Source organism: Neofelis nebulosa, chromosome 7 (assembly GCF_028018385.1).
Source record: "Neofelis nebulosa isolate mNeoNeb1 chromosome 7, mNeoNeb1.pri, whole genome shotgun sequence".
NCBI lineage: Eukaryota > Metazoa > Chordata > Mammalia > Carnivora > Felidae > Neofelis > Neofelis nebulosa.
This window is the reverse complement of record NC_080788.1, coordinates 40,288,621-40,314,130: the sequence shown is the minus strand read 5'-3', so window position 1 is coordinate 40,314,130 and position 25,510 is coordinate 40,288,621. Positions and strand designations below refer to the sequence as shown.

The 25,510-nt window shown below is 41.1% G+C and overlaps 1 protein-coding gene across 1 annotated transcript in view; it reads left to right on the top strand.

Annotated features, from left to right (window-relative positions):
• The first annotated feature begins 1,223 nt into the window (after positions 1-1,223).
• Positions 1,224-25,510, top strand: part of HACD3 (3-hydroxyacyl-CoA dehydratase 3) — a 38,149-nt gene continuing 13,862 nt past the window's right edge. Inside the window, exons 1-6 of the mRNA XM_058737342.1 lie at positions 1,224-1,477; positions 18,274-18,316; positions 20,215-20,288; positions 21,589-21,753; positions 23,440-23,491; positions 24,746-24,856. Coding sequence (XP_058593325.1) covers positions 1,391-1,477; positions 18,274-18,316; positions 20,215-20,288; positions 21,589-21,753; positions 23,440-23,491; positions 24,746-24,856 — 532 coding nt within the window. The 5' untranslated portion in view covers positions 1,224-1,390. The remainder of the gene's footprint in view (positions 1,478-18,273; positions 18,317-20,214; positions 20,289-21,588; positions 21,754-23,439; positions 23,492-24,745; positions 24,857-25,510) is intronic.

Sequence of the window (25,510 nt, the reverse complement as noted above, 5' to 3'; positions counted from 1 at the left end):
GAACTGTGAGATCATGTCCGGAGCCCAACTCGGAAGCTCAACTGACTGAGCCACCCAGGCGCCCCGAGCCTGTCTCATAGCTCTTCATCTCTGGATCCCTGTGCTCAGCACTTTGCTAAATAAATAGGTGCCAACAGAACTGAATTATAAGTCTCATTTTTGTCCCAGACTTCTGGTTTTCATAGTAATGTTGCTTCCTATTAAACTCTTCACTGCAGCAGACTTAGGGATGAAAGTGGATACAGACAAGATAGCTTAAATTAGACATAAATTAGTGCTGTATCTAGTCTGGGTCCCTTACTTTAAGAGAGAAAAGTCTCCTGCTCTGGCCAATAGGATAGCCACTATTATGTCGCTGTTTAAATTAATTAGACGTTGGGGCGCGAGTGGCTCAGTCGGTTAAGCTTCCGACTTCAGCTCAGGGCATCATCTCCCGGTCTGTGGGCGCTGTGCTGACAACTCAGAGCCTGGAGCCTGCTTCAGATTCTGTATCTCCCTCTCTCTCTCTGCCCCTCCCCCATTCACACTGTGTCTCTCAAAACTGAATACATATTAAAAAATAAATTAATTAGAAGTAAATAAAATAGAAAACTCAATTTCTCAGTCTCACAAGCCACATTTCAAGTACTCAAAGTCTCATGTGGCTGGTGGCTACCAAAATCGAACAGCGCAGAATGTTACCATTTCTATCACCGCATAAAGTTCTATGAGACTGCGCTGAAAATTTCGGGCCTTTACATTTACTCTTCCCTCTTAGAACACCCTTCCACCCTCTTCCCATACTCCTTCCCCTATAATATCATCATTCTTATTGTGTCTGTAATTACAGGATTTCGAGACAGCAGGGACTGTGTCTTACTGCTTTAGCTCCAGTGTTTAGCTTCGAAGCCCAGCGCAATTAATAGGCTCTCAGTAAACGTTGAAATAAATAGGTGATAGAACGGGGCGATCTTCCAGATACATCAGTCCCAATCCCTTTCTCACGCTGATTAGTTCTTTATGAGTCTCCGGGACTTTTCATTTTTAAGCCCATCTTAAAACATCGCCCCGGAGAAGAGGGGAAAGGGCCTTGCATGCACCTGCTGACTCCCAACTCCCCAAACCGCTGCATCAAGCTCTGGCGTCACTCGTGCTGGGCCCGCCCCTTCCCACTTCTGCGCCCAGTGCCGCCCCCGCCCTGCTCGCGCCAAGGTCTAGAGCTCGCGCCACCGTCCCCCTCCCCCGTCATTGCGCAGGCGCAGCCTGCGAGCGTGGGGTGTTTGGAGGTTGGCGGCTGCCGGCGCTCAAGAGCGCAGGGGTTTGTGGCCTGCGTTCGACCGGCACCAGTCTCTCACTCTCCGAGGCAGCGAGGTCCAGCGATCCGTCTCCCCGCGCCCCGTGCGGTGTGGCCATGGAGAATCAGGTGCTGACGCCTCACGTCTACTGGGCTCAGCGACACCGCGAGCTGTATCTGCGCGTGGAGCTGAGTGACGTACAGGTAAAGGCCGCTGCGGGCGGCGGGACGAACGCGGGGTCGCAGCTCCCGGGATCCGCCGATCCCCGCCACTCTCTTTGTCCCAGTGCGCACTGGAGAGCCTGCAGTGCACCAACGGGTTCGGCGACGCGGTGCACTTTCGGCGTCCAGGCCCGGGCAGGGACTGGCCCTGGTCGAGGCGCACCCGCACACCACGGGCCTGGGGCGCGACCCCCTGAAGGCTGCAGGTACCTTCGGGTGCTGTGTGAGTCCTGCGCGGGTCTCAGAGGCTGCCCGGGCCTTCTCTTTGTTCGCAGTTTGAGACCTGATGGAGCCCGAGCCCGGCCCTGGAGGCCTGGCCGCCGGGGTTCGAGTTCGCCAAGGCCCTTGGAGACGTGGGATGAGCTCGTTGGGCCAGGGGTTCAGAGTGACCGTGGCTTGCTAGGACGCCTGGCGTTCGCCTGAGAGGTCCAGCTGGGCCTGTCCGACATTCACATGGCCCGCCGCTGCCCCAGAGGGGCCACACCCACCTTCCAACCGTTCAGTGATGGAAATCATTCTTGTTAATTTTAATTTTAAAATCCGGGGGACCCTGAGAAAGTGATTTACACCCCCCCCCCCATTCTGAAGGCTATGAGCTCAGGTTTGAGGAGTTGCATAGAGAACTTAAAAATTAAGTTACATCAAACATTTATGTTTGATTTCCTTAGCCTCCTCCATGAACAAGCTGTTGCCTCCTAAATGGTGGAGATCCCAGGACCTGTGTAGCCCCTGACTCTGTCCAGAGCATCCAGGATTCCAGTCTTTGAGAAACTGGAGTTTTCAGTCTGGAATGTTCTTTCTCCAGTCATCCTTACTCCCTACTTCTCCCTGATACCTATGGCAATTTGTAACCTCCTTCACTCCACTCAGCTCACTGCCTCTGAGTCAGGCGTTTGTGCTTCTGTCCCTCTGCCTGCCTGGCATATTGTCTTGTGAAGTGCGTGTAGGTGCTCTTTCAGTGTAGATTTGAATTTGTTGAATTGAATCTGTTTCTGGAATTTAAACCTGTTTTCCCGTTGAAAGATAAAGACAATACTGGCCAGAATGCCTTTAAATAGGATGTGACATTGCATGGTGTGTCATTTAATGTATTAAACCAGACTGAATTATATTTTTGCATCAGAAGATGAGTAAATGTTCTGTGCTCTTCATGGTGTTGTAATAAAGAAGGAAACAAACAAAATCTTTGTTGATGGGAATCAAAGTCCCCATTTGGAGAGGGTTCTCACTCAATGAGTGTGGAATGTGTGTTAGTTATGACAGTCTCTTGTTAAAAAGTATTTAGTCAAGCATTATGTAGACCAGTTAAACTCAGGCCCTGTCCTCTCTAGATGTTATCATGTAATAAGGATGTACTATTCTGGGATACTTTTGAAGCTGCAAACACTAAAGGTGTTTTAAGGGCATAGGGGGGTGGTGGTGGAAAGAAATAGAAATTAGTCGGACAAATGAAAGAATGCATCATACTTATGTTTGTCTTAAGAGATCTCAACCTCTTAGTTAAGAAGTATGAACACATGTTCATCACACTTGGTATGTTTAGAAACACGAAAAGTTTACATTTGAAATGTGTTATAGATAAGGAAATGTAAAGGTGGAGGAAGAAAATGGAAGTTTCTTTTGGATAGAGAATCCTTTTATGTTTGGGAAAGAATACATTTTTCCTCCAAAAGCAACATGTTAGTACCGTTCGTAAAAGAAATCCTCTACCTTGTGTGGGGTACTAGAGATTTATAAAGATGAGTCAGATAGTCGCAGCCTTCCAAGGGCATACTGTCTAGAAGAAGCATATTATCTTATACAAACAAAAAGTTTTGTGTATGGGTATGTTTATTGGTAGAATTAGAGTTGACTATGAACCAGGTCTCCTTTAACCTGGTGTTAAAGGAATTTGTTACCTCTCTTTTGTTTAGTTAGACATGACCTTCAGAAATGAGATGAAGTGTTCTTTTCAAACTGAGATTGGAAGAACTTTCCAGAAAGAGAAAGGCATAAACTTTTGGGTTTTCTGACTTGTACCGTGTCAATGCGTGACAGCCAAAGACTGCCAGAGAAACACCACTAGTTGAACAGGTTGGGTTTATTATTCATTCCAGCAAGGAGAGTATAGCCCATGGGGGACAATGGTGTCTCATTAAGGGGGTTGGAACTGATTGTAGGATTTGGATGCTGTCAGAAAACAGGGACACTTCTGTGGTTGGTTATCTGCATACATCTTATCTGTTGGGAGGAGAGACTAGCAAAAGAATAAAAGTAATTGGTAGAGAAGTAGCAGTCACTCATTTTGGCCAAGAGAGAAAGGGTGTCTGGTATTTTGTGGGTAGCGTAGTGGCCATGTTTTTGTCTGTGCTTACCCAAAATTATGAAATGACCTTTGTCTCATTTCATTAACGTTTCATAATAACCTTGTCCGAGGTTGGTATTCTGTGCCATTATGCCTAATAGGAGAATAATGTGGCCAAGCTGTGACAGGCCACCCTCTGAATGTCAGGGGCTGCTCTTTCTTTTTAATTTCTCACTTAACTGCCCAGTGCAGGGCTGTGGACCTGTGATTCAGGGTCCAAGTGAAGCAATGCACTTATTCAGTGAAAACCATTTGCAGCCTGCCTACTACTCTTATCTCATTAAGCTAGGTGCTGGGTTTTTGGACAGCTCTCTGTTGCTCCCTGCTTTCTGGCATGTTTCACAGCTTCTAGGTTAGTGAGTTTTAGTGTTGAATTCCAATTTGGGGGCAGCAGCTCCCCTCCCCTCCCTTTCTGAGACACAAAGAACTGTCCAGTTTTCACGTCTCCATTCTGTCTTTGGAGGTACAGGGTTAGTGGCTGCGGAGAAACCACTACTGATGTGAGGAGGAATAGTATACAGTAAAGGCTTCAACTGCAGCATTGTCTGAGTTTGAGGTAAGCAGTAGCAAAGATGCCAGCTGGAGTCCAGGGGGCTAGGGCAGAGTCCTTTTCACAACAGAGTTTACTTTCAAGATAAGCATAACATACAGGTTTGTGCCAGCCACGGCAACTATAGTTGTTAGAGCATTTGTTCATTTATCAAGGTTTTTGTTTGTTTTAAAGTTATATGGGAACAAAGTGCATACCTCTGTTCGGGAGCTGTTTGGCAGATACTGTTGTTGTCCTTAGTTGATAGACAGTCTGGTAGAAAGAGTGGTAACTGAAGACATGAGGTTGGGTTCTTGCTCTTCTACCTACTGTCTAGAGGCCATGGATAATTCACTTAACCCTTATGTGTCTCAGGTTCTTCACACAAATTTTGAATACCCCTCATTCATAGGATTTTTTTGAAGTTTGAATTGGATCATGGATTTGAAAGTGCTTTGTAAATTCTAGTTTGCTATTCAAATGAAAGGGATTATATTGTGATGTTAAACCTTAGATGAGAGAAACCAAAGAGCAGTAGAACAAGGTAGAGTCTATTAGCAGAGTTATCCGTATATGGTATCATACGTATTGTACGACAGAGGTGGCTTTGCGTATTAATAGGGGAAAGGATGAACAATTCGGGAAATTATTTGGGGATGATTGGTAATCCAGATAACAAAATGAGGGGCCCCTGGGTGGCTCAGTCTGTTCAGCATCTGACTCTTGATTTTGGCTCAGGTCAGGAGCCTGCTTAAGATTCCCTCTCTCCCTCTGCCCCTCTCCCCTGTTTGCACACACTCTCTGTCTCCAAAATAAAAAATAAGAAACCCCCAAACAACAACAGCAATGGCAACAACAACAACAAAACACAGATAGCAAAAAGATAAAATAAGATCTTGCCTTATGTCATACACAAAAGTTAATTCCAGGTGGGTTAATGACCTGAATGCAAAGCAAAACTACTAAAAGAAAATAGAGGAGACTGTCTTTACCGTATTGGACCAGAGAAGAATGTGTTAAATAAGACACACAAAGCATAAACCCTAAAGATTAACAAATTTAAGACAAACCTGAAGAAGATATTTACAGCACATATCACCGACAAACGATTAACGTCGGAAATATATAAAGAACCACTACAGATCAATTAGGAAAAGACATATTACCCATTAAAAAGGGGGCAGAAAATATAAGCAATTCAGAGTAAAAGGAAACAAGAATGGCCAGTATACCTGAGAAGATGCTTGATCTTAGTTATAATCAGGGACATGTAAATTGAAGGGATAGTGTTTGTTAGTAAACCGATATTTCTTAGATTGGAAGAGATGAAAAGTCTAACATTATCGGCTGTTGGTGAGATTGTTCAGCAATGGGACATTTTTATACAAGTCCCCCTCTGTTAAAGACCACCAGAAACACCTTGTTTTAACAAGTGGCTTTATTGCTTGTTTCAATGAGGGAGAACACGTATTGGGGACTCTTGGGGTATCTCAGTAAGGGGGTGTTAGAAATAAGTGATAATAGGATTTGGGCTTTGGTTGGATGTTTGGGAAAGGGTCTAAGGAAGTAGGGATTCATTTTAGATTGGATGCTGTAGAAAATGGGGACATTTCTATGATTGGATACTTTGTGGATGGCATAGTGACCTGTTCTTAGACAAAATTATGAGTTGACCTTACTTTGTGTCATTTTATCATGGTCTCAGAGAAACCTGAGGTCAGCTGGTTTTATTTGAGACTATTTGTGTAGGAGAGCAAAAATGGCTTTGCTGTGAGCTTTAGAACAGCTTGTAATAATTTTGAGATCTAGCTGTGAATGTCAGATCAGTTTCAGCTGTCAGGGCTGCTTATTTTCTTTTTTTAAAAACAGTTTTAAAAGTCCTAAATATCATTATATATATAGTTCACTCTTCTGTACATGTAAGTTTAAGCAAAATAAATGAGTGAAATTATTTCTAAACCATCTTCATATTTTAGGACTCACTCTTCTGAATCACCTTCAGCTCAGAGATGTCACTGTCCCTGCTTTCCACATGGTATCATCCTCTGTGCCATTAAGAGGACCAGAAATGCAGCATTTCTGAGAGAGTGCTCTACATAAGCATTGTTTTTTTCAAGTCATCAGGACCTATTTATAAGTTTTGATGCGGGCACTTCTTGATGTTACCAGAAGACGTCAACAGAACATTTCCAGAATAGAATCAGGACTCCTACTCCTTCCTCAGATGGCCTGCAAGTGGTTTGTTGACTGAAAAACTGAGTTACACCCGTGTCGCCATGCCATCTGGGACAATAGCCAAATTCACAGGTTCAGGCAGTGACAACCACGTCATGGCTGCCACTTTACCAGAGCACTTGTAAGGTGCCACTATCTATGGTAGTATACATCCTGATTTTAGAGATTTTAAATGTGAAAAAAATGTGCACTTCAGAATTGCTGAAATATGGCAGAGTTTGGAGTTGTCAGCTAATAAGTTGTAGTATTTAAATTCCTGAGACAGGATGAGCTCACCCAGGTAGAGACTGTAGATCAGAGGTTACCAACTCAAATGCCCAAAATACCGCGTAGCGATTAGGAGCCTGGGTGTCTCTTTTTGCCTTGATTTGAATCTCGGTTTTGCCACTTGCTGATCTTGTTATCCTGGGCAAGTTACAAAGCCTCTGTAAGCCTTAGTTTCCCACTTGTAAAATCGTTGTAATAGTATCTATTTTATAGGGCTTTGTGTGTTTCTGCGTGTGAGCTAGTAATGTGAAACACTTTAAATGATACCTGGCAGGGGCACCTGGGTTGGCTCAGTTGGTTAAGTGTCGGACTCTTGGTTTCGGCTCAGGTCATGACCTCACGGTTCGTGGGTTTGAGCCCCGAGTCCGGCTCCGCACTGATAGTACGAAGCCTGCTTGAGATTCTCTCTCGCTCCCCTTCTCTCTGCCCCTCCCCTGCTCGTGTGTGTTCTTTCTCTCTCTCAAAATAAATAATAAACTTAAAAAAAATTTTTTAAACGATATCTGGCATATAGTGAGTGCCAGTAAATGTGAAGTGAGCTGGGTGGGGAGTGTGGTCAGTTGGAGAGAATAGGGTTCATCTTACAGAGGGAGCTACTGTTGTGCAAGAATGCAGATCTGAGGTTGGCATCTAATTCTCTAATTTGTGAAAGAGAAGCTGGAAATCCAGATTTTTTTTTAATGAAAAAAAGTCATAGTTTTACACTGAAGTTATTGAACAAATGTATGTAAATGCCTACTATGTGCTTGGGAGTCTTCTAGACTCAGATTCTGGGACTTGGGCATGAGCCAAGGCAGACGGAGGTCCCTCCTCTTATGAAGTTTATGTGCTGACACTGGTGGTGGTGGAAGAGTGATAATAGAAGTAAACAAGTTCATCGAATAGTTTGAGCTAATAGTGAATGTTACGGAGAAAGCCAAACAAGACAAATAGGAGAAAGTGTCATGTGAACCGCCTCAGACTGGGTTGTCAGCGAAGCTGTCTGAGAAAGTGTCATGTGAGCAGAGACCTAAATGTGAAGAAGCCATGCAAAATGATGAGGACTGAATGTCACAGAGAGAGGGAACAGCTCCTACAGAATCCCTGGGTGGGAAGTACTTGCTGGTGAATTCAGATGAAAAATTAATACATAAATAAAAGAAAAATAATTTCTGCAGGCCATATAAAATATTGTGGGTGTAATGTGGCCCGATGCCAGTTTATGACAGAAAACTGATAGACATTAAAAACTGGAAGAGGGTCAGCTGGGTGGCTCAGTCAGTTAAGTGTCTGACTTTGGTTCAGGTCATGATCTCGCAGTTCGTGAGTTTGAGCCCCATGTTGGGCTCTGTGCTGACAGCTAGGAGCCTGGAGCCTGCTCCGGATTCTGTGCCTCCCTCTCTCTCTGCCCCTCCCTTGCTCATACTCTGTCTCTCTTTCTCTCAAAAATAAATAAACGTTAAAAAAGATTAAAAACAAAAAAGCTGGTGGAGATAGGAAGCAGCCCAGCGTTGAGTCCTGAGCTACTCAGCCATTTAGAAGTTGAGCAGAGGAGAAAGAACAGCAAAAGATAGAGAAGGAGTAGCCTGTGAGGCATAAAACCCAGTGTCCTGTGATATTCTAGATGCCAGGGGATAGGGGTGTTTCTGTGGGGTGTATTCAGCTGTGTCCAGTGATGCTCACAGGTTGAACATGTCTATTGGATTTGCCAGCATGGAGGTTATTGATCTTGATAATAACAGTTTCAGTGGAATGGCAGGGATGGAGGCTAGATCAGAGTAGATTTAAGAGTAAGTTTATGGTGAGGAAGAAGTAATAATTATAGATAACTTTTAAAGAAATTTTTTCTGGGAGGGGGGAAGGGATGGGCGGAGAAATCAGTGGTGCAGCATTTTGGAGTTCAGAGATAAGAGGAAGGCTTTCTTTCTAAAAGATGTGGGCCTTGAGCTGCGTTGTTTTTAGAGAGCGCACAAGCAGGGGAGAGGCAGAGAGAAAGGGAGACACAGAATCGGAAGCAGGCTCCAGGCTGTGAGCTGTCAGTACAGAGCCAGATGTGGGGCTCCAGCCCACGACTGTGAGATCATGACCTGAGCTGAAGTCGGACGCTTGACCGACTGAGCCACCCAGGCGCCCCGCGTTTTAAAGTGTAAGTAGAATTTGGATTCCAAAAAGGGAGATTGACCGGGATATGTACTGTTATGTTTACCCAATTGAATATAATGCAGCTGTAAAAAGAACAAGTGAGGTCTCTATGAACTGGTGAGGATTGGGTTAGGTGAAAAAAGCAGGTATGTGAGAATGTATATTATATGCTACCTTTAATGTAGAATGAAAGGGATACAAGAATATCTGGGTGTATTTACTTATTTTTTGGAAGACGTGTACGCATACGTATAAAGGAAAGATTCACTGGAAACTACTGAAATGGTTACCTATAGGTGGTGAGCGGGAATGTGGTAGAGGGAGATAGCTTTAAGACAGGACTTCTGAAGATACATTTCTACAAAGTTTGACTTTTGGACAATGTGAGTATTTTACGTATTCAAAAATAGAACTCAGTAAAAAAGAATACAGTGGCAAATCTTGAAATTCAAAAGTAGAATCAAAAGGACCTAACTATATTTCAAGTGGATACCATAGCCATCCAGATGAGTAAGTTAATGCAAGTAACGATTGAACACAGTACTCTGGTTCTTCAGTAGAATACATTCTGAGAACAAAAAGAACTGCAAAAAAATGTTATACTTTACTCAGTAGGTTTATTGTAAGTAAAAATAGATATATAATTCAGAAACTTTTTGAGGATCACACAAATAAGTAAATAGGTTAATGCTATTAGGAACCAAGATTTTCACTGTAAGTAAAAAGATAAAAATGTTGAGTGACAGAAGATGAGAAGCTCTATAATAGTAAATTTGAATTGGAAATTTAAATATGACAATGTGATTTTAAAAATTCCTAGCTAGACACTAAAAATGAGCATGGAGTATACCTCAATGTGCCAGATCCTGTTTCCTGAATTACCATTTCCCACTAAATGCACTAAGGCTCCTTGAAGAAATGGCAGAGTATTATAAGTCTGTGCTAGAGAAAAGTACATCCTCAAAGGCTACAAGGTCAAGTCAGAATAACATAGCAGCCAGTTTGAAGAGATTTCCACTGGCCAAATTTGTGATAATTTGAACATCAAAAAGAATAAGAATAGTAGTGGATTTTGGTAGAGAGGAGTAAAAAAGAAGATCCACCAGTTCATAGTGATAGTCAAAAAGAAATGAAGGTGGAGCTATGGGGGAGGCTGGGGGAAGGGGACAGGAGGTAGGCGTGGTTAAGCACCAGGGATCTGTAACTGTTCAGTATCTTGACTGTGATGGATAGAAGAACCTATACTTGTAGTGAAGTTGTATAGAACTCACACACATACACACAAATGAATACAAGTTAAACAGGGAAACTATGAAGAAGTTGAGTGGATTGTATCAATATCAATATCCTGATTGTGATATTATACAATACGTATAATTATGTATGTTATGTACAATATGTATACAATGTATAATTATGTAAAATATCATTGGGAGAAGCTGGGCAAAGAGTACAAAGGATCTCTCTGTTATTTCTTATAACTGCATGTAGATTTACAATGATCTCAATAAAAATTTCAATTTAAAATAAAAGAGGGAAGGGAGAGAGAAAGGGGAAAAAAGCTCTTCCTTACACAAGAATGCCAGCTTAAAAAAAAAAAATGAAGGAATGATTGAATTAGAAAATCGCTGTGGAGCCTCCAAATCAGGCAAGGATTAACAGTGGGTGACAGCTGGAGGAAAGAGTTAGAGAATAGGAGATGACAGTTAGATTACTTACTAATTGCAAAAGAAAAAGTACCTTTACAGTAGACGGTTCTGGCAGTCCCCGTCTCTTAATCAAATGATCAAACTTAGTATCACCCATATGACAGTATTGGCTTCTTATGATACCTTAAGAAGCATCCATATCAAAAAAAAAAAAAAAAAAAAAAAAAGAAAAGAAAAGAAAAAAAAAGAAGTGCCTATATCACTTATGAAGTATTCTTGTCAAAAATGGTTAATATGAAGGAATGTACAGACAAATCCAGGACATGATATATTTTCTAAGACAACTGGCATAGATTAAACATAATAAAAGTAGAAGTCTGTATTAGGTTAAGATAGACATTAAACAGTCAAATGGGATTTATGATCCTTGATTGGATTCTGGATTGGTTTTTTAAAAAAAGTATACATGTAGTAGTGGTTTAAAGGCACCCATATCAAGAGCTCAGTTGAGAAGTGGACTCTATTTTCTCTTCCTTTGAATTGGGACAGGTCCTGTGGCAGCTTAACTAGTAGAATGCTGCAGAGTGATGCTGCAGTCAGTTCCAGACCTAACTTTTTTTAAGAGAACTGCCAGCTTATGCTTTCTCTCTCTTAGAACACTTGCTATTGAGACATTCCTTCCCAGAACTCAGCAGCCCCACTGTAAGAAACCCAGATCACAGAGAGAGGTCACACACACAGGTACTCTGGTCAGCAGCCCTAGCTGAACTCCCAGATGACAAGCAACATCAACTCTGAGCCATGTGAGTGGATGTTCAGCCCAATATACTATATATAGGCCTAGCCAGCATCCCGGGGAGCCATCCATCTGAGCCCAGTCAACCTGCATAGTTTCGCTTCAAGCCTCCAAGTTTTGCGTTACAGTAGACAACTGAAACAAGTAAACGTTTTTTTCAGACAGTTGTTTGAATATAAACTGGTTGTTAGATGATACAGAATTTTTGTTCTTCAGTGTGAGAAAATTGTGGTAAGTATGTAGGAGATTGTGGTAAGTATGTAGGAGAACATCGTCCTTTTTAGAAGAAGCGTGCTCAAATGTTTAGGGGTGAAGCGTCACGATGTCTGCAACTCATTGTGAGATGATTCAGAAACATCATGTAGTAGAAAAAGCAAGTGTGATTAAATACAAGCAATTGATGAATGGCATATGAGTATTCATTACACTCTTTTTTTTCCCCCTCACTTTTTAAAGTGAACTTAAAAATTTCCAAAATAAAACACTGGGTTGAGACGCTTTTTGGCACGGATGCCCAACACCCACCTCTATGTTTGCTAATTCACTTAGAAGGACTCATGGGATTCAGCATATGGTTGTACTCGTGGCTAAGGTTTATGACAGTGAAAGGGTATATGATCAGCAAAGGATAAAAACACAGTGGAGCGTGGAGAAATCCACACACAGGGCTCCTCATCCTCCTCTTTCCTGTGAGGTTGTATACTTGAGTTGCTCTTTTTCCCAGCAGTGAAAAATGCAGTGACTTTTATGTAATGTTTCTGTCCATGGAAGCCCCTTACAGATGCAGCATCCATGTACCAAAATTGTAGACTCCCAGAAGGAAAGTTGGTGTTCACCATTAATCACATTGTAAGCACAATCTAGGCACAGTGAACCAACTGTTAGGTGATGGAGGAAAGCCAGGTTCCCAGATGCCAGCCAAGGGCTGATTTTGGAAACAGTCCCTTTTAAAGATAGCAGCCCCATGGTTGCTATGTAACTTTTTTTGTGCATATATTAATCACACACATGCAAAATGAAATACGAATGGTTTAAATGAGATCTAAATGTCTAAAGGCTTAGGTAGCAGATAGTTCCCTGAACTCTGTAGCTCTGTCAGAAATTATGAAAATGGGATGCATTGATTTAACTTCAGTTCACTAGTTGTTGAGATAGTAGGAATTCAGAGATGAATAAGAGATAGCCCCTGCCATCATGGAGCTCAAGTCTAGAGGGGCCCATGCACCAATAAACAATAATTGCAGAACAGTGTGACAATTATTATAATGACAATAAAGACAAAGTAGTAAGGAAACTATTAATGTTGGAGGTGAGTAGGAGAGAAGAGGAATTAATATTTGGCCTGGACTTTGAAAGATGAATAGTATTCAACAGATAAGGAAGCTTAGAAGGGCATTCTAGTCAGAGGAAGAAAAGCAACCGGAATATGAGTGCTTACTAGCTGCCAGACTGTGCATGTTACTGTTCAATTCTTGCAACAATTTTGTGAAAAAAGTGGTGTTACTGTTGTTTTAAAAATAATGATGGCTGCTGGGGTGCCTGGGTGGCTCAGTTGGTTAAGCGTCTGAGTCTTGAACTGGCTCAGGTCATGATCTCAGGTTCGCGAGTTTGAGCCCCGTGTTGGACTCTGTGTTGTCGGTGTGGAGCCCACTTCAGATCCTCTGTGTCCCGCTCTCTCTGCCCCTCCCCCACTCACGTGTGTGTGTGTGTGTGTGTGTGTGTGTGTGTGTGTGCGCGCGCGCGCTCCTTCTCTAAATAAAGTTAAAAAAAATAGTTGCTATGGATTTGAAAGTGAATGATAGAAATAAAAAGTGGTGTAATTAGGATTTGAACTCAGGTCCATCTAACTTCAGTCACCTTTTACCCTTTTCCCTAACCACTCCTCTTTTCATAAGTAAAAGTACAATTTTTCTCTAGTGAAAGATGGGCTAGGTTGTGCAGATCCTAAAAACAACTAAAAATATTCAGTGAAAATCTGAAAATCCTAAAATCATCAAAGAGTGAACAGGTTAGAAATTAAAGTGGGAATTCTGGTAAAGCCGAATATAGAAACTGCTTTGCCCTGAGAACATTTGCTCAACTGAGTACACTTGAACTTTGCCCGACAGAGTGCAGGGGACAGAATAAGACCAAAGCCCATCGAATATGCAATATGTAACAGGAAACCCTTCTTCGCACAAACTACTTCAGAGGACTATACTCTTAGGGTAGCGATGACCTAGAAGTAAATCCATCCCATCCCCTCCTCCCCAGATGTCTTATTAGCACTGAGTAAAGTGGAGGAAAAGGTCCTTGAAGAGTTAAAATCATTAGTTGGCTCTTAAAAGATTATGTAGCTCAAATACACTGTACAGTTTTGGAGATCTAAAAATCCTCAAGTCATGAATTTAGTTTAAAGTGGTCTCAATTGGTAGAGCCCATAGGTGCCTGGCAGAAGCAAAGACAAAATGTATTTTTAGAGATTGAATGGTCAGTTCATAATGATAGAGGTTTCAGTTCACCAGGAAGGCAAAACAGTATTATATGTAACTAACGTGGCTTCAGTATTATGTAAAGTAACAGAAGTACAAGGAGAAATAGACGTTTACAGTAGTGTGATTTCTCAGTAATTGATAGAATAACAAGGTAAAATTCAGTAAAGATATAGATTATGTGAGTAAATAGTTACCAGTAAACCCAGTAGACATATGTAGAACCCTGTGTCTAACAATTCTAGAACACACATTCAAGTACACTCAGAACATTTACACGATTTGATTGTATACTGCTTCCTAATGCAAGTCTCCACAAATTTGAGAGGGTTCAAATCACACAGAGAATATCCTCTGACCACAATGCAGTTGAGGTAGAAATTGATAATAAGATGACTAGAAAATCTCATGTATTTTGGAAATTAAATACTTCTTAGTAACCCATGTATCAAGAAAGAAACAGTAATGAATATTAGAAAATATGTTAGACTGAATGATAATGAAAATAATAATTCAAAGCTTGAGAGATGCAACAAAGTAGAGGTTGGCAGGAAATTTATATTCTTTTTTTAAAAAATTGTAGTTGACAGGGGCTTGGCTGAGTGTCTGACTCTTGATTTTAGCTCAGGTCATGATCTCACGGTTCGTAGAATCAGCCCTGCATCGGGCTCTGCACTGACAGCGCAGAGTCTGCTTGGGATTCTCTCTCTCTCTGCCCTGTTCCCCCTCAAAATAAATAAATAAACAAACATTTAAAAAGTTCTTAAATCTTAGCAAAGTATTTTCTTTCTTTTTTTTTTTTTTTTGGATAAATACCCAGAAGAAGAGTCGCTGGATTGTATGGTAGTTCTATTTTAATTTTTTGAGGAAACTCCATACTGTTTTCCATAGTGGCTGCACCAATTTACATTCTCACCAACAGTACATGAGGGCTCCCTTTTCTCCACATCCTCACCAAGATGTTTTTTTTTTTTTTTTCTTTTGGATAATAGCCATTCTGACAGGTGTGACATGATAATCTCGTTGTACTTTTGATTTGCATTTCCCTGATGATTAGTAATGTTTAGCATCTTTTCATGTGTCTGTTGGCTATCTGTATGTCTTCTTTGGAAAAATGTCTATTCATATCCTGGGCCCCTTTTTTAAATTGGATTTTGTTTCTGTGTTGAGTTGTATATGAGTTCTTGATATATTTTGGGTATTAATCCCTTATGGGATATATCGCTTACAAATGTTTTCTCCCATTCAGTAAGTTGCCTTTTTGTTTTGTTAGTGGTTTCCTTCACTGTGCAAAAGCTTTCTGGTGTGATGTATTTGTTTGGTTTTGCTTTTGCTGTCCTTGCCTGAAGAGACAGATGTAAAAAGTATTTCAAAGATGAATATCCAGGAATTTATTGCCTATGTTTTCTTTTAGAAGTTTTATTGTTTCAGGTCTTACATTTAAATCTTCAATCCATTTTGAGTTTATTTTTGTATACGGTATAAGAAAGTGGTCCAGTTTCATTCTTTTACATGTAGCTGACCAGTTTTCCTGACACCATTGATTGAAGAGACTGTCCTTTTCTCATTGCATATTCTTGCCTCCTTTGCCATAGATTAATTGACCATGGAAGCTTGGGTTTATTTCTGGGTTTTCTATTATGTTCCATTGATCTGTGTCTATCTTTGTGCCAGTACTCTACTGTTTGGTTACTATAGCTTTGTAGTATAGTTTGAAATCAGGCAGCATGATGCCTCCTGCTTTCTTCTTCTTTCTCAAAATTGCTTTGGCTATTTGGGGTCTTTTTGTGGCTCTGAACAAATTTTAGGATTATTTATTCTAGTTCTGTGAAAAATGCCATTGGTATTTTGATAGGGATTGCATTTAGTCTGTAGACTGTTATTGGTAGTATGGGCATTTTAATAATATTAATTCTTCCAATCTATGAGCCTGGAATATCTTTCCATTTATTTACATCATCTTTCAATTTTTTTCACCTGTGTCTTACAGTTTTCAGAATCCAGGTCTTTTACCTCCTTGGTTAAATTTATTCCTAGGTGTTATATTCTTTCTGATGCAAGTGTAAATGAAGTTGTTTTCTTAATTTCCATTTCTGATAGTCCATTATTAGTGTATAGAAATGCAGATTTCTGTATATTGATTTTGTATCCTGCAACTTGATGGAATTCATTTATTAATTCTACTAGTTTTTTTGGTGGAGTCTTTAGAATTTTCTGTATTTATTAGCTTCATGTTATCTGCAAATAGTGACAATTTTACTTCTTTTTTTTAACCAATTTGGATGCCATTTATTTATTTATTTATTTAGTCTGATTTCCAGTACTATGTTAGATAAAAGTGGGGACAGTGGGTGTCCTTGTCTTCGTGATCTTAGAGAAAAGCTTTCAGCTTTTCATCATTGAGTATGACATTAGCTATGAGTTTGTCTTATATGGCCTTTTTTATGTAGAGGTGTATTCCCTCTGTACACTCTTTGTTGAGAAGTTTAATCATAAATGATGATAAATTATATCATTGTATTTATCATTGGATGTTGGATTTTGTCAGATGGTTTTTTTATCTATTGAGATGATCATGTATGTGGCTTTTATCCTTCATTCTGTTAATGTGGTGTATCATGTTGATTGATTTTAGTATATGGAAACATCTTTGCATCCCTGGAATCAATCTCAATCATGGTGTATGATCCTTTTAATGTACTGTTGATTTAAGTTTGCTAATATTTTGTTGAAAATTTTTGTTTCTGTATTTATCAGAGATATTGGTCTGTAATTGTGTGTGTGTGTGTGTGTGTGTGTGTGTGTGTGTGTGTGTAATCTCTTTTCTCTGGTTTTGGTATAATGGTAATGCTGGCCTCACAGAATAGGTTTGGAAGTGTTTCGCCTCTCCAAGTTTTTGGAATAGTTTCAGAAAGATAGGTATTAACTCTTCTTTAAATGTTTGGTATTTACCTGTGAAGCCATCTGGTCCTGGACTTTTGTTTGTTAGTAGTTTTTTGGCTGCTGATTCAATTTTATTCATTTTTCCTTCCAAGTGATTTAGAGTATAGGAAACATACCCAGTTTGGGCAAGAAGTGACCTCGGTAGGAAATTTACCTCCAGACATTCTAGAACTTTAGATTTAATGAGAACAGCTATATCAAAACCCTGTTTCCATTACTGAGGGACTATGTCCCTGGAAGTGTAGCCTCTTTTACTGAGGTTTCCTAACTGCCTCTTCCTGTGAAAGAGAAGATCATCTAGATTTTTTAGCTCCTTTCCATGAGCATCTCAGCCTGAAGTCTGTACTCCCACTAGGGAGGTTCTTAACATAAAGCTCGGCCCAGTTGCTCGCCCCCACCTACCCCAGCCTTTGTTCTTTCCCTTTTCTTAACACTCTTGGCTGTGAATAGACCCTGCAGGCTCCCACTCCCCATGAGTATACCCCCTCTCCAACCTTCTCTCTGTCTTGTCGGTTTCCTTCAATGCATGATGGAACTCTCAGCACAGAGAACTGAGCCTACAGGGGAAAAATTAAATGAATTAGTTATGTCACTGGAAACACGCTGCTCCCTGATTATTAACTTTGAGCTGGGAGGTAGGAGGTGAGTAGTTTCTTATCCACTGATAAAAGAGTTTCACTGTAAGTTATGAAGTTAAAGGCACGTATCAACTTCTGGGAAGAAGTGAACAATTTGGAGAATTTAATCTCTTCTAGTGTTGGTTTGGATGGGGGTTAAGAGCATGAGGAGCATGAGGTGAGGGCACTGTACATTTCAATTTGAACCAATCCCCTGTGACTGTCAGCCCTTCTCTCTACTTGTTGGAATTAATTGACTCTTCATGTTGCATTATAGGCCCCACCTTTGGTGAAACTTGCCCCAGCCATTCGATTCTTGAGCTTGCTCTCTTATTAGTGCCCATAATACTCACTGCTTTTTACTACTCTCTTGGTTTTGAGCATATGTTATTTGATACTATTTGATATCTTCTCACAGGAAATGACTCATCTGTTCCACTAGATTCTGTGCCTCCACAGCTCAGGGACTGAGTCTTGGAGATCTGAGTATTCCCTGGAAGCACCTCACATAGCACCTTGTGCCATTTGCCATTAGCAGGACGAACTGACTCAGTATCTGATAGTTCTGCACAGTGAGAACAGTTTAGGGTTCTTCTTGCAGAAGCCTGCAATCTCAGATGGGTACAGATAGGCACGGAGAAATCCCGTACAGAGCTGTGAATAAACAACTAGATGTATTTTCTGGAGGAGGCGTAGGTAGGAGGTTAAGTCCCTAAGGGGGAAGGATGGAGGGAAGTAAGCCCGGTGTTAATTTCATTTTTCTCTTATTAAAATGCCCTTCTTGCATCCTTGGTCTCTTTTCACAGAATCCTGCCATCAGCATCACTGAAAATGTGCTGCATTTCAAAGGTCAGTATCCGGGCAAATGCTCCCCGCTTTCTACACAGCTACAGAGGCGTGGTGGTGGTTTCTTTTTCTTTTTGTCTATTTGTTTTATTCACTTTCTATTGATGCTCACCTCTCTGCTGCTCTTGGGGTAAACTAGATCGTTTTGAAATACATGATTGAAAAAGTCAAAGAACTTATTTAAAGTCCCACTTTTCTCTTGGAGAGGCAGTAGATAGAGCAAGAAAGAATCCCGAGCTGGAAATCAGGAGATCTATCTTCTAGTTCTAATCCCGCTATCACCTTGGACAACTTACTGCCTTCTGTGGACCTATAAAATGAAGGTATTTGGTTATAATCTGTGTTTCTCAAACTTTAGGACCTATGGACACCTGAAAATATGTCCTAAGGATCCTCCCAGGCCATAGGCCCCAGTTTGAGAAAACATGTTAAGAATTAAATATGGTCACTTTAAGTGATACTTGGCTTTATTGCAGCTGTGAACATGGCCACAAACACAGCCGCTAAACTTGTATGTCAGTAGTTGATTATAATGTAGCCATCTAGATGATCCAGACTATGATTTTTTTTTAAAGATTATAATCAAAACAAAAAATAGAAATTTTCTGAATAGATTTTGCAGCTCCCTGATATGGTACACTCAAAGGCCAGTTTAAGAAACATGGCATTCTGGATGATACCTCGAGCCTTTGCTGCTCTGACAGTCTTTGTTTCTGTGAACTTGCGTCTGTCTCCTTTCTCCTTAGTTCATCAGCAGATATGCTGCTGAGCCTGAGAGGGTAGGTACAGATTCATTGTCACCCAATGGGATGGGATTCTCCCTGCTCTCTCTTTGTTCTAGTTCTTTGGAATGCCATTACTAAGAGACTGGGGTTATGGGATATTGACGAGTTTCTGCTTTACTTGAGATTCCATCTACCTTGGTATATTTGCATGAAAGCACAGCCTGGCTTTAGTATCTGCTTTTCAAGATGAGAACACTTGTAGCAGCTCAGATTTTTGGGGTGTTATACATTTGGGAGAGGAAGTTGAGTGATGAAAGTGTATCTTGCCAGTTGGAGATTATGGACTGCTCAACCTTAAGGAATTTATGGTCCTAGAGAACAGTAGCCACCTGTATATAGCAGATATTAGGCAAGTTGTACCACATATGGCCAGATGAGGAATGAGAATCCAGGAGGGAACCAAATGATAGACAAGTCAGAGAGTTAGAGAGGAAGGGATGTCTAGCAGTCATTGGCACTTAGGCACGGCACCTGCTTGATTTGGGGAAAGGAGCCATGTCAAAGCACAGGAATGGTGTAATGTGCAACCCAGGGATTTTCATCCCAGATCCATTTATCCTCTCTTAGAAATGAGCCGAGGAAATTATATTTCTCTTTTTCATTCCTTTTGGGATGTGCTAAAGGAGAAGTGAGCGTCTCCTTTTTCTGTCGTTGGTAGGGAGATGTTAGATTCAGAGCTTTCTCTGAGACAGTCCAGCACTTCCGTGTTCTCCACACAACTCTCCTTAACTGCAGTCAAGAGAATACGCCCACCTGATATTTCTCTGTTCTGAATTCAGCACCAAAGTAAATGTGAAAGTTAAATTTATATCTATGTGATACCTTTGGCTTTGCTTTCTGTATTGCTTTTCCTGCCTCTTATTTGTACTGGGTATTATCAAGGCCACATTGGAAGATTCAGTAAATATTCTGGAACTGATCATTAGAAGGACATGTGGAGATAAAACTTTTGTCTGGGATTCGGCTTATCTAGCTGTCGAGTAGCTCTGCTCACAAGCCCCTACTCATTTTGGAAGGACCCATTATTATTTGTATGCTTCTGAAAGAACTGCACCAAGCTTTTGGATGGCCTTGCTCTGCCTGTTCACATTGTAACCCACATTTCTTTCTTTTTAGCTCAGGGACATGGTGCCAAAGGAGACAATGTCTATGAATTTCACTTGGAGTTCTTAGACCCTGTGAAACCAGAGGTATGTTTTCTCTTTTCTCACTTCCCTTTCCATTTTAGGAAATAAATACTAGTAGTTTAGTAAAATAGGAGGGCAAGGGTTGTGGGGGGAAATAAGATGAAAACCAAAGGAGAATATGGTTCTCCTATTGGGAACTGAGCCCAGATTTTAGCTGCAAAGGAGTAGGAAAGTCAGAGAACCTGAGGTGATTAGCAGTGCAAACAAGTCTCTTCACTTCTTTGAGTTACAATTTCCTCGTGTGTGTTAAATGGATGATTGGACTAAGTAATCTTTAGGGTCCTTTCCAGCTCTGATGTTCTGTGGTTTTTAGTGAAGACAGAGGGGTGTGGCGCTCACAGGGAGCAGAGTTACGTAAGCTAGGTAAAGCCCACGCCAGGGGCTTACTTTCATGTGACTTTGTCACAGGGGCAGTAGAAATCCGAAAAGGTGGAGGCAGCTGACCTTCAGAAAGAATGCTGGAAGTATAATTGAAGTTTCCTTTCTCTCAGAACTCGAGGAAGTTTTCCTGACAGGAAGAGAGAGAATCTCACAGATGGTGTATTGAAGTTTCTGGAATTACTCTCTTATCTCTGGGGGCCTGGGCATATTGACCTCTCTGTGCAGGAGGGGTCCGTTGTTTGGTTGTTGGTCCGTTGTTTGGTTGTTTTGGTTGTTTTGGTTACAATAGTGTAAGGGATAGAGAACCTGTCATAGGTCTTGCCTTGGAGGTAAGGAAGGAAGAGGCTATGTGGAGGAATAATGAACTGGAACAGCCTCTCAGAATTTGAGTTTTGTTGGGAAGATGCCCTAGGCTGGTCCTTGTGATAGAGTTGTCATTATCCACTAAGTATCCACTAAGTTCCAGTCTTGAGTAGACCTTTCTAAAAAACGAGGGCTCGCTAGGCCAGGGAGTGTTGACCACTTGAATTCAGTCATCTTCATGGGAGAGAAATGTGGACAGTGAGGATGCACTGAGAGAGTGATTGGAAGTCATGCCTTGCATGATACAGGTCTGGCAGGAGGTTCGCCTGGTTTCCTCCAGGAAAACCGGAACTATATGCCTTTCTCACCCTGATTTCCTCTGAAGTCATTTGCTGGAGGAATCAAAGAAACAGAGCGCCATTCTTAGCAGTTCTTGGCTATCCCAGCCCTTGGTCCAGATGTTCTCCTTGCATCACGGCTTGTAGGAATGGAGGAGGAAGGGGAGTGAGCATATATTGTGAGCTTCTCTGGGTAGCTACACTGGCTTGGTGCACTTGTCGCAGGAGGAGTGAGGGATGGGAAGGCAAGGGCACTCTCACATTCTCACTTTCTCTTCTAGCCGGTTTACAAACTGACCCAAAGGCAGGTAAACATTACAGTACAGAAGAAAGTGAGTCACTGGTGGGAGAGACTCACCAAGCAGGAGAAGCGCCCACTGTTTTTGGCCCCCGACTTTGATCGCTGGCTGGACGAGTCTGATGCGGAAATGGAGCTCAGAGCCAAGGTCAGTAAGGACCTGGATCCTAGTAAAGATCTAGACAAATCATAAAGAACACAAGTTATTTGGGCTACCTCAGATACCTATTTGGTAGGTATCTTTATCTATCTGATAGAATAAAGACAAATTCAGTTAAAGACACAAATTCAGTTAAAGACCTGGAAACATGGTTTTATAGAAGTACTGGACATGTATTTCGTATTTTGTCTCTCAGCTGGGGTGTGTCGAATGTTTTTCTTGTGATTAGATGGGGTGATGGGTTTGGGGGGAGGAAGACCACAGAGGTTTAATTCTTACTGTGTCATATCAAGGGCACATACTATCAGCATGACTTATCACTGTTGATATTGATCTTGATCATCTGGCTGAGGTAACATTTGTCAGATTTCTCCACTGTAATGTTACTCCCCCACCTTTGTTTACTTTGTACTTTTTGTTTAAATTAAAAAAATATTTTTCAATGTTTATTTTCTTTTGAGAGAGACAGACAGAGCGTGAGCAGGGGAGGGGCAGAGAGAGAGGGAGACACAGAATCTGAAGGAGGCTCCAGGCTCTGAGCTGCCCGGCTCAAACCCACAGACCGCGAGATCATGACCTGAGCCAATGTCGGACACTTAAACCGACTGAGCCCCCCAGGCGCCCCTACTGTGTACTTTTTGGATGGAAGTCACTGTGCATAGCCCATGCCAAAGGAGTGAAGAGTGATGCTTTCCAACTTTAGGGTAGAGTGTCTACGTACTTTATTTGGAATTTTTCCACATGGGAGATTTATCTCCTCTTCCATTTATTTATTCAATAATTTGTTTATATCAGTATGGACTGGTGAATATTTTATATTTGGGTTATAACCGAGTACTATATTATTTATTTTGTTGTTTGTGTTGTTCCAGCTTTGGCTATTGGAAGCTTTTTCAGTTGACTCTTGTGTCCCTTTGACAAAGCTCCATCACTGTGGGGTGCTTTTTTTTTTTTTTTTTTTTTTTACATTCTTAATTTCTAGCACTATAAGCTGCTCCAGGCTTATCTTGTATATTCCCTGCTCCAGCCCTAGAGTCAGCCATTCTTCAAGGAGCTCTGTTCTTTTTATTGAAGGATAATAGTGGAAACCAAGATCTGGGCTCTAGATATTGCTTCTAGGCCCTCTTAGGTAACAGAATGAGCAACTAACTATATGCGTGCATGCAAATCCTACCTATATTTATAAATATTTCTGTATGTATCTATCTATATATCGACCAGATGTGGGTTCTTACTGATGTTGGCGACATGATTTTAGCTTCTGGAAAAATTATACTAAAAATCTGGAAGTCTCAGAAACAACAACAACAACAACAACCAAAACTGCTGTCTATTTACTGCCTTAAAATTCTGTTTAGTTCCTACGACCGTGACACATCTTCTGGGTGTCTTTTCCAGCTCCATGATTCTAAGACTATCCACACTTTGTAGTTTGGAAGCCAGCTGATTGGTTTAATTCTGTGAGCATTGGAAGGGCATTTTATGATGCTAGCACTACCTAGTAGGAGGAGTCAGGCTTTCTGGCATCATTAGCTAGGCCGTTTGCCCCAGTGAAATATGAACACAATTGGAGGAAGTGGCTTTGAGGGAGTCAGATCACTTATCCTGCATGTGGACTTCTGCAAGCATCTGGGAATCCTAACCTGTGTTCTTGGAAATCTGTCCAAATTCTAGGAAGAAGAACGCCTAAATAAACTAAGAATTGAAAGCCAAGGCTCCCCTGAAAGTAAGTTGCCCCCACGGCCGTGGGAGTTACCAGTTAACTAATGATAGAGATGGGGGTATGGAGGGGTGCAAACAACTGAGCCACCTAGGTGCTCCCTGATGAAATGAATTCTTTAGGATGGGGAAGTATAATACATTTTTGTAGTTTTGAAGAAAAAAGTGTAGTTACATGTTGCGAAAAGTCTGACTCTTTTGGCTTCGCAGGACTGGGTTGCGTTTAATTGAGCACACTATTTAGTGTGATTATGTGAGCATCAGCCAAGGGTTATATGCAGAATATCTGTAGCCTAGGAATAAATATGTAGCAGGAAAATTTGAACTCCATAGCTCTTCTCTTGAGAACTGTCCCATTTCCTGTGTCCTACCCCTTTGACTCAACCATGACTCTAAGCTCCTTACTCCTTCCTTAACTCTCTAATTGGCTGTGTCTTCATGAGCCTTAGGCTGCAGACAAAATTAATGTTCCTTATCCTCCTGCATCTCAGTCTGTAATTTTCCTTCTTTGGTTATATCCTCACCCTACCCATCTTCCAAAGCCCAGAGCAGGCATCGTCTCATCTATGCAGACTGCCTGATTCTGACTTCCCCAGCCTAATGTCATTTCCTCACCTCGAAATTGTCACAAGACATTACCTATTACTCTCTATTTTGTATTACAGCTTTCAGATTATAAGTTCTTTGAGGGCAACATCAAGTCTTAACATCTTTGAATCCCAGTAGTGCCCCTCAGTACCTTGCATGTTGGAGGTGTTCAGTTAATAAATACTTAGTTGAATGAATATATGATCAAATGTCAGAATTCTTTTTTTCATTGTGTTCCTATTTCTTTGAGCTAGTTTGACCTGCATGGCCTTAAAAAAATTCCAGGTAGAAGAAACTATAGATAATATAAAAATGGTAAGAGCAGGAGCTGAGTATAGCTTTATTTACCTTCTTTAATGCCCTCTAAGGTGGTCATTCTTTGCCAGAAGTAATTTGTCTTTATTCTCCTTGGACTTATGTCTGTGTACTTACCCTTCAAGGCTATGAGGGGAAAGACTGCTAAAAACATACCTTGGAGTGCAATGTTCATAATTTTACCCATTTCTCTGTGGGACTAGGAGCCCAGGCTGGCACAGATCTGGGCCAGATATCTTTTTGGGAGCTTAGGGCACCCAGTGGGAAAGTGGGGAGAGGTCACCCAGGTATGCCTCCCATACTCCCTCCTGCTGCACCTACCGCTTGTAACAGTTTATTGTCTTGTTTTGCTTTTCAGCTCTTACAAGCTTGAAGAAAGGATACCTGTTCATGTATAATCTTGTGCAGTTCTTGGGATTCTCCTGGATCTTTGTCAACATGACTGTGAGGTTCTTTATTTTGGGAAAAGGCAAGCACAAAATTTCAACATTAGTTTTCTGTTTTCAGTAGTTTGACCTACTACTCACCAAAGGTACTAATAATACCCTGCCTCTGGTGTTAATAATAACCCCCCATGTTTGTGTAGCACACATGCCCTCCATTCTACTTTCATGTCTCTTATTTCCCTTGACCTTGTGAAACAGGCAGACTGGAGATTGTGTGCACAAGTAGACTGGAGATTGTGTGCACTTAACATGTGCAGAAACAGGCTTAGAAATGGTCCCCATTCACACAGCTGGCCGGAGGCACATCTTGGGCTAGCATTCCTTTCTCTGTTCACTATATGACAGTTCATTTATAACCAAATAGACTTATGTGGTAATTTCAGTGACAAAGTTATGCAAGTCCTATTCCAAAATTGAATGAAAGGACTATCATAAAGATGTTAGTTTTTGATGAATTAATTTATATGTTTAACAGAATTCTGGCAAAAGTAAAACAATGGAAAGTTTTTGAGAATGTGATCTAAAATTATATTATGAACAATAAATAGGTAATAAAATTTGGAGGAAGAAAGGATAATGGGAGAGTACTTTCTCTGCCTGACAGGAGAGAATAATTAACATAGCAATTATTAAAAAAATAGAATGATCAGTAGAGCAGATTAGGTGGTCCACAAATA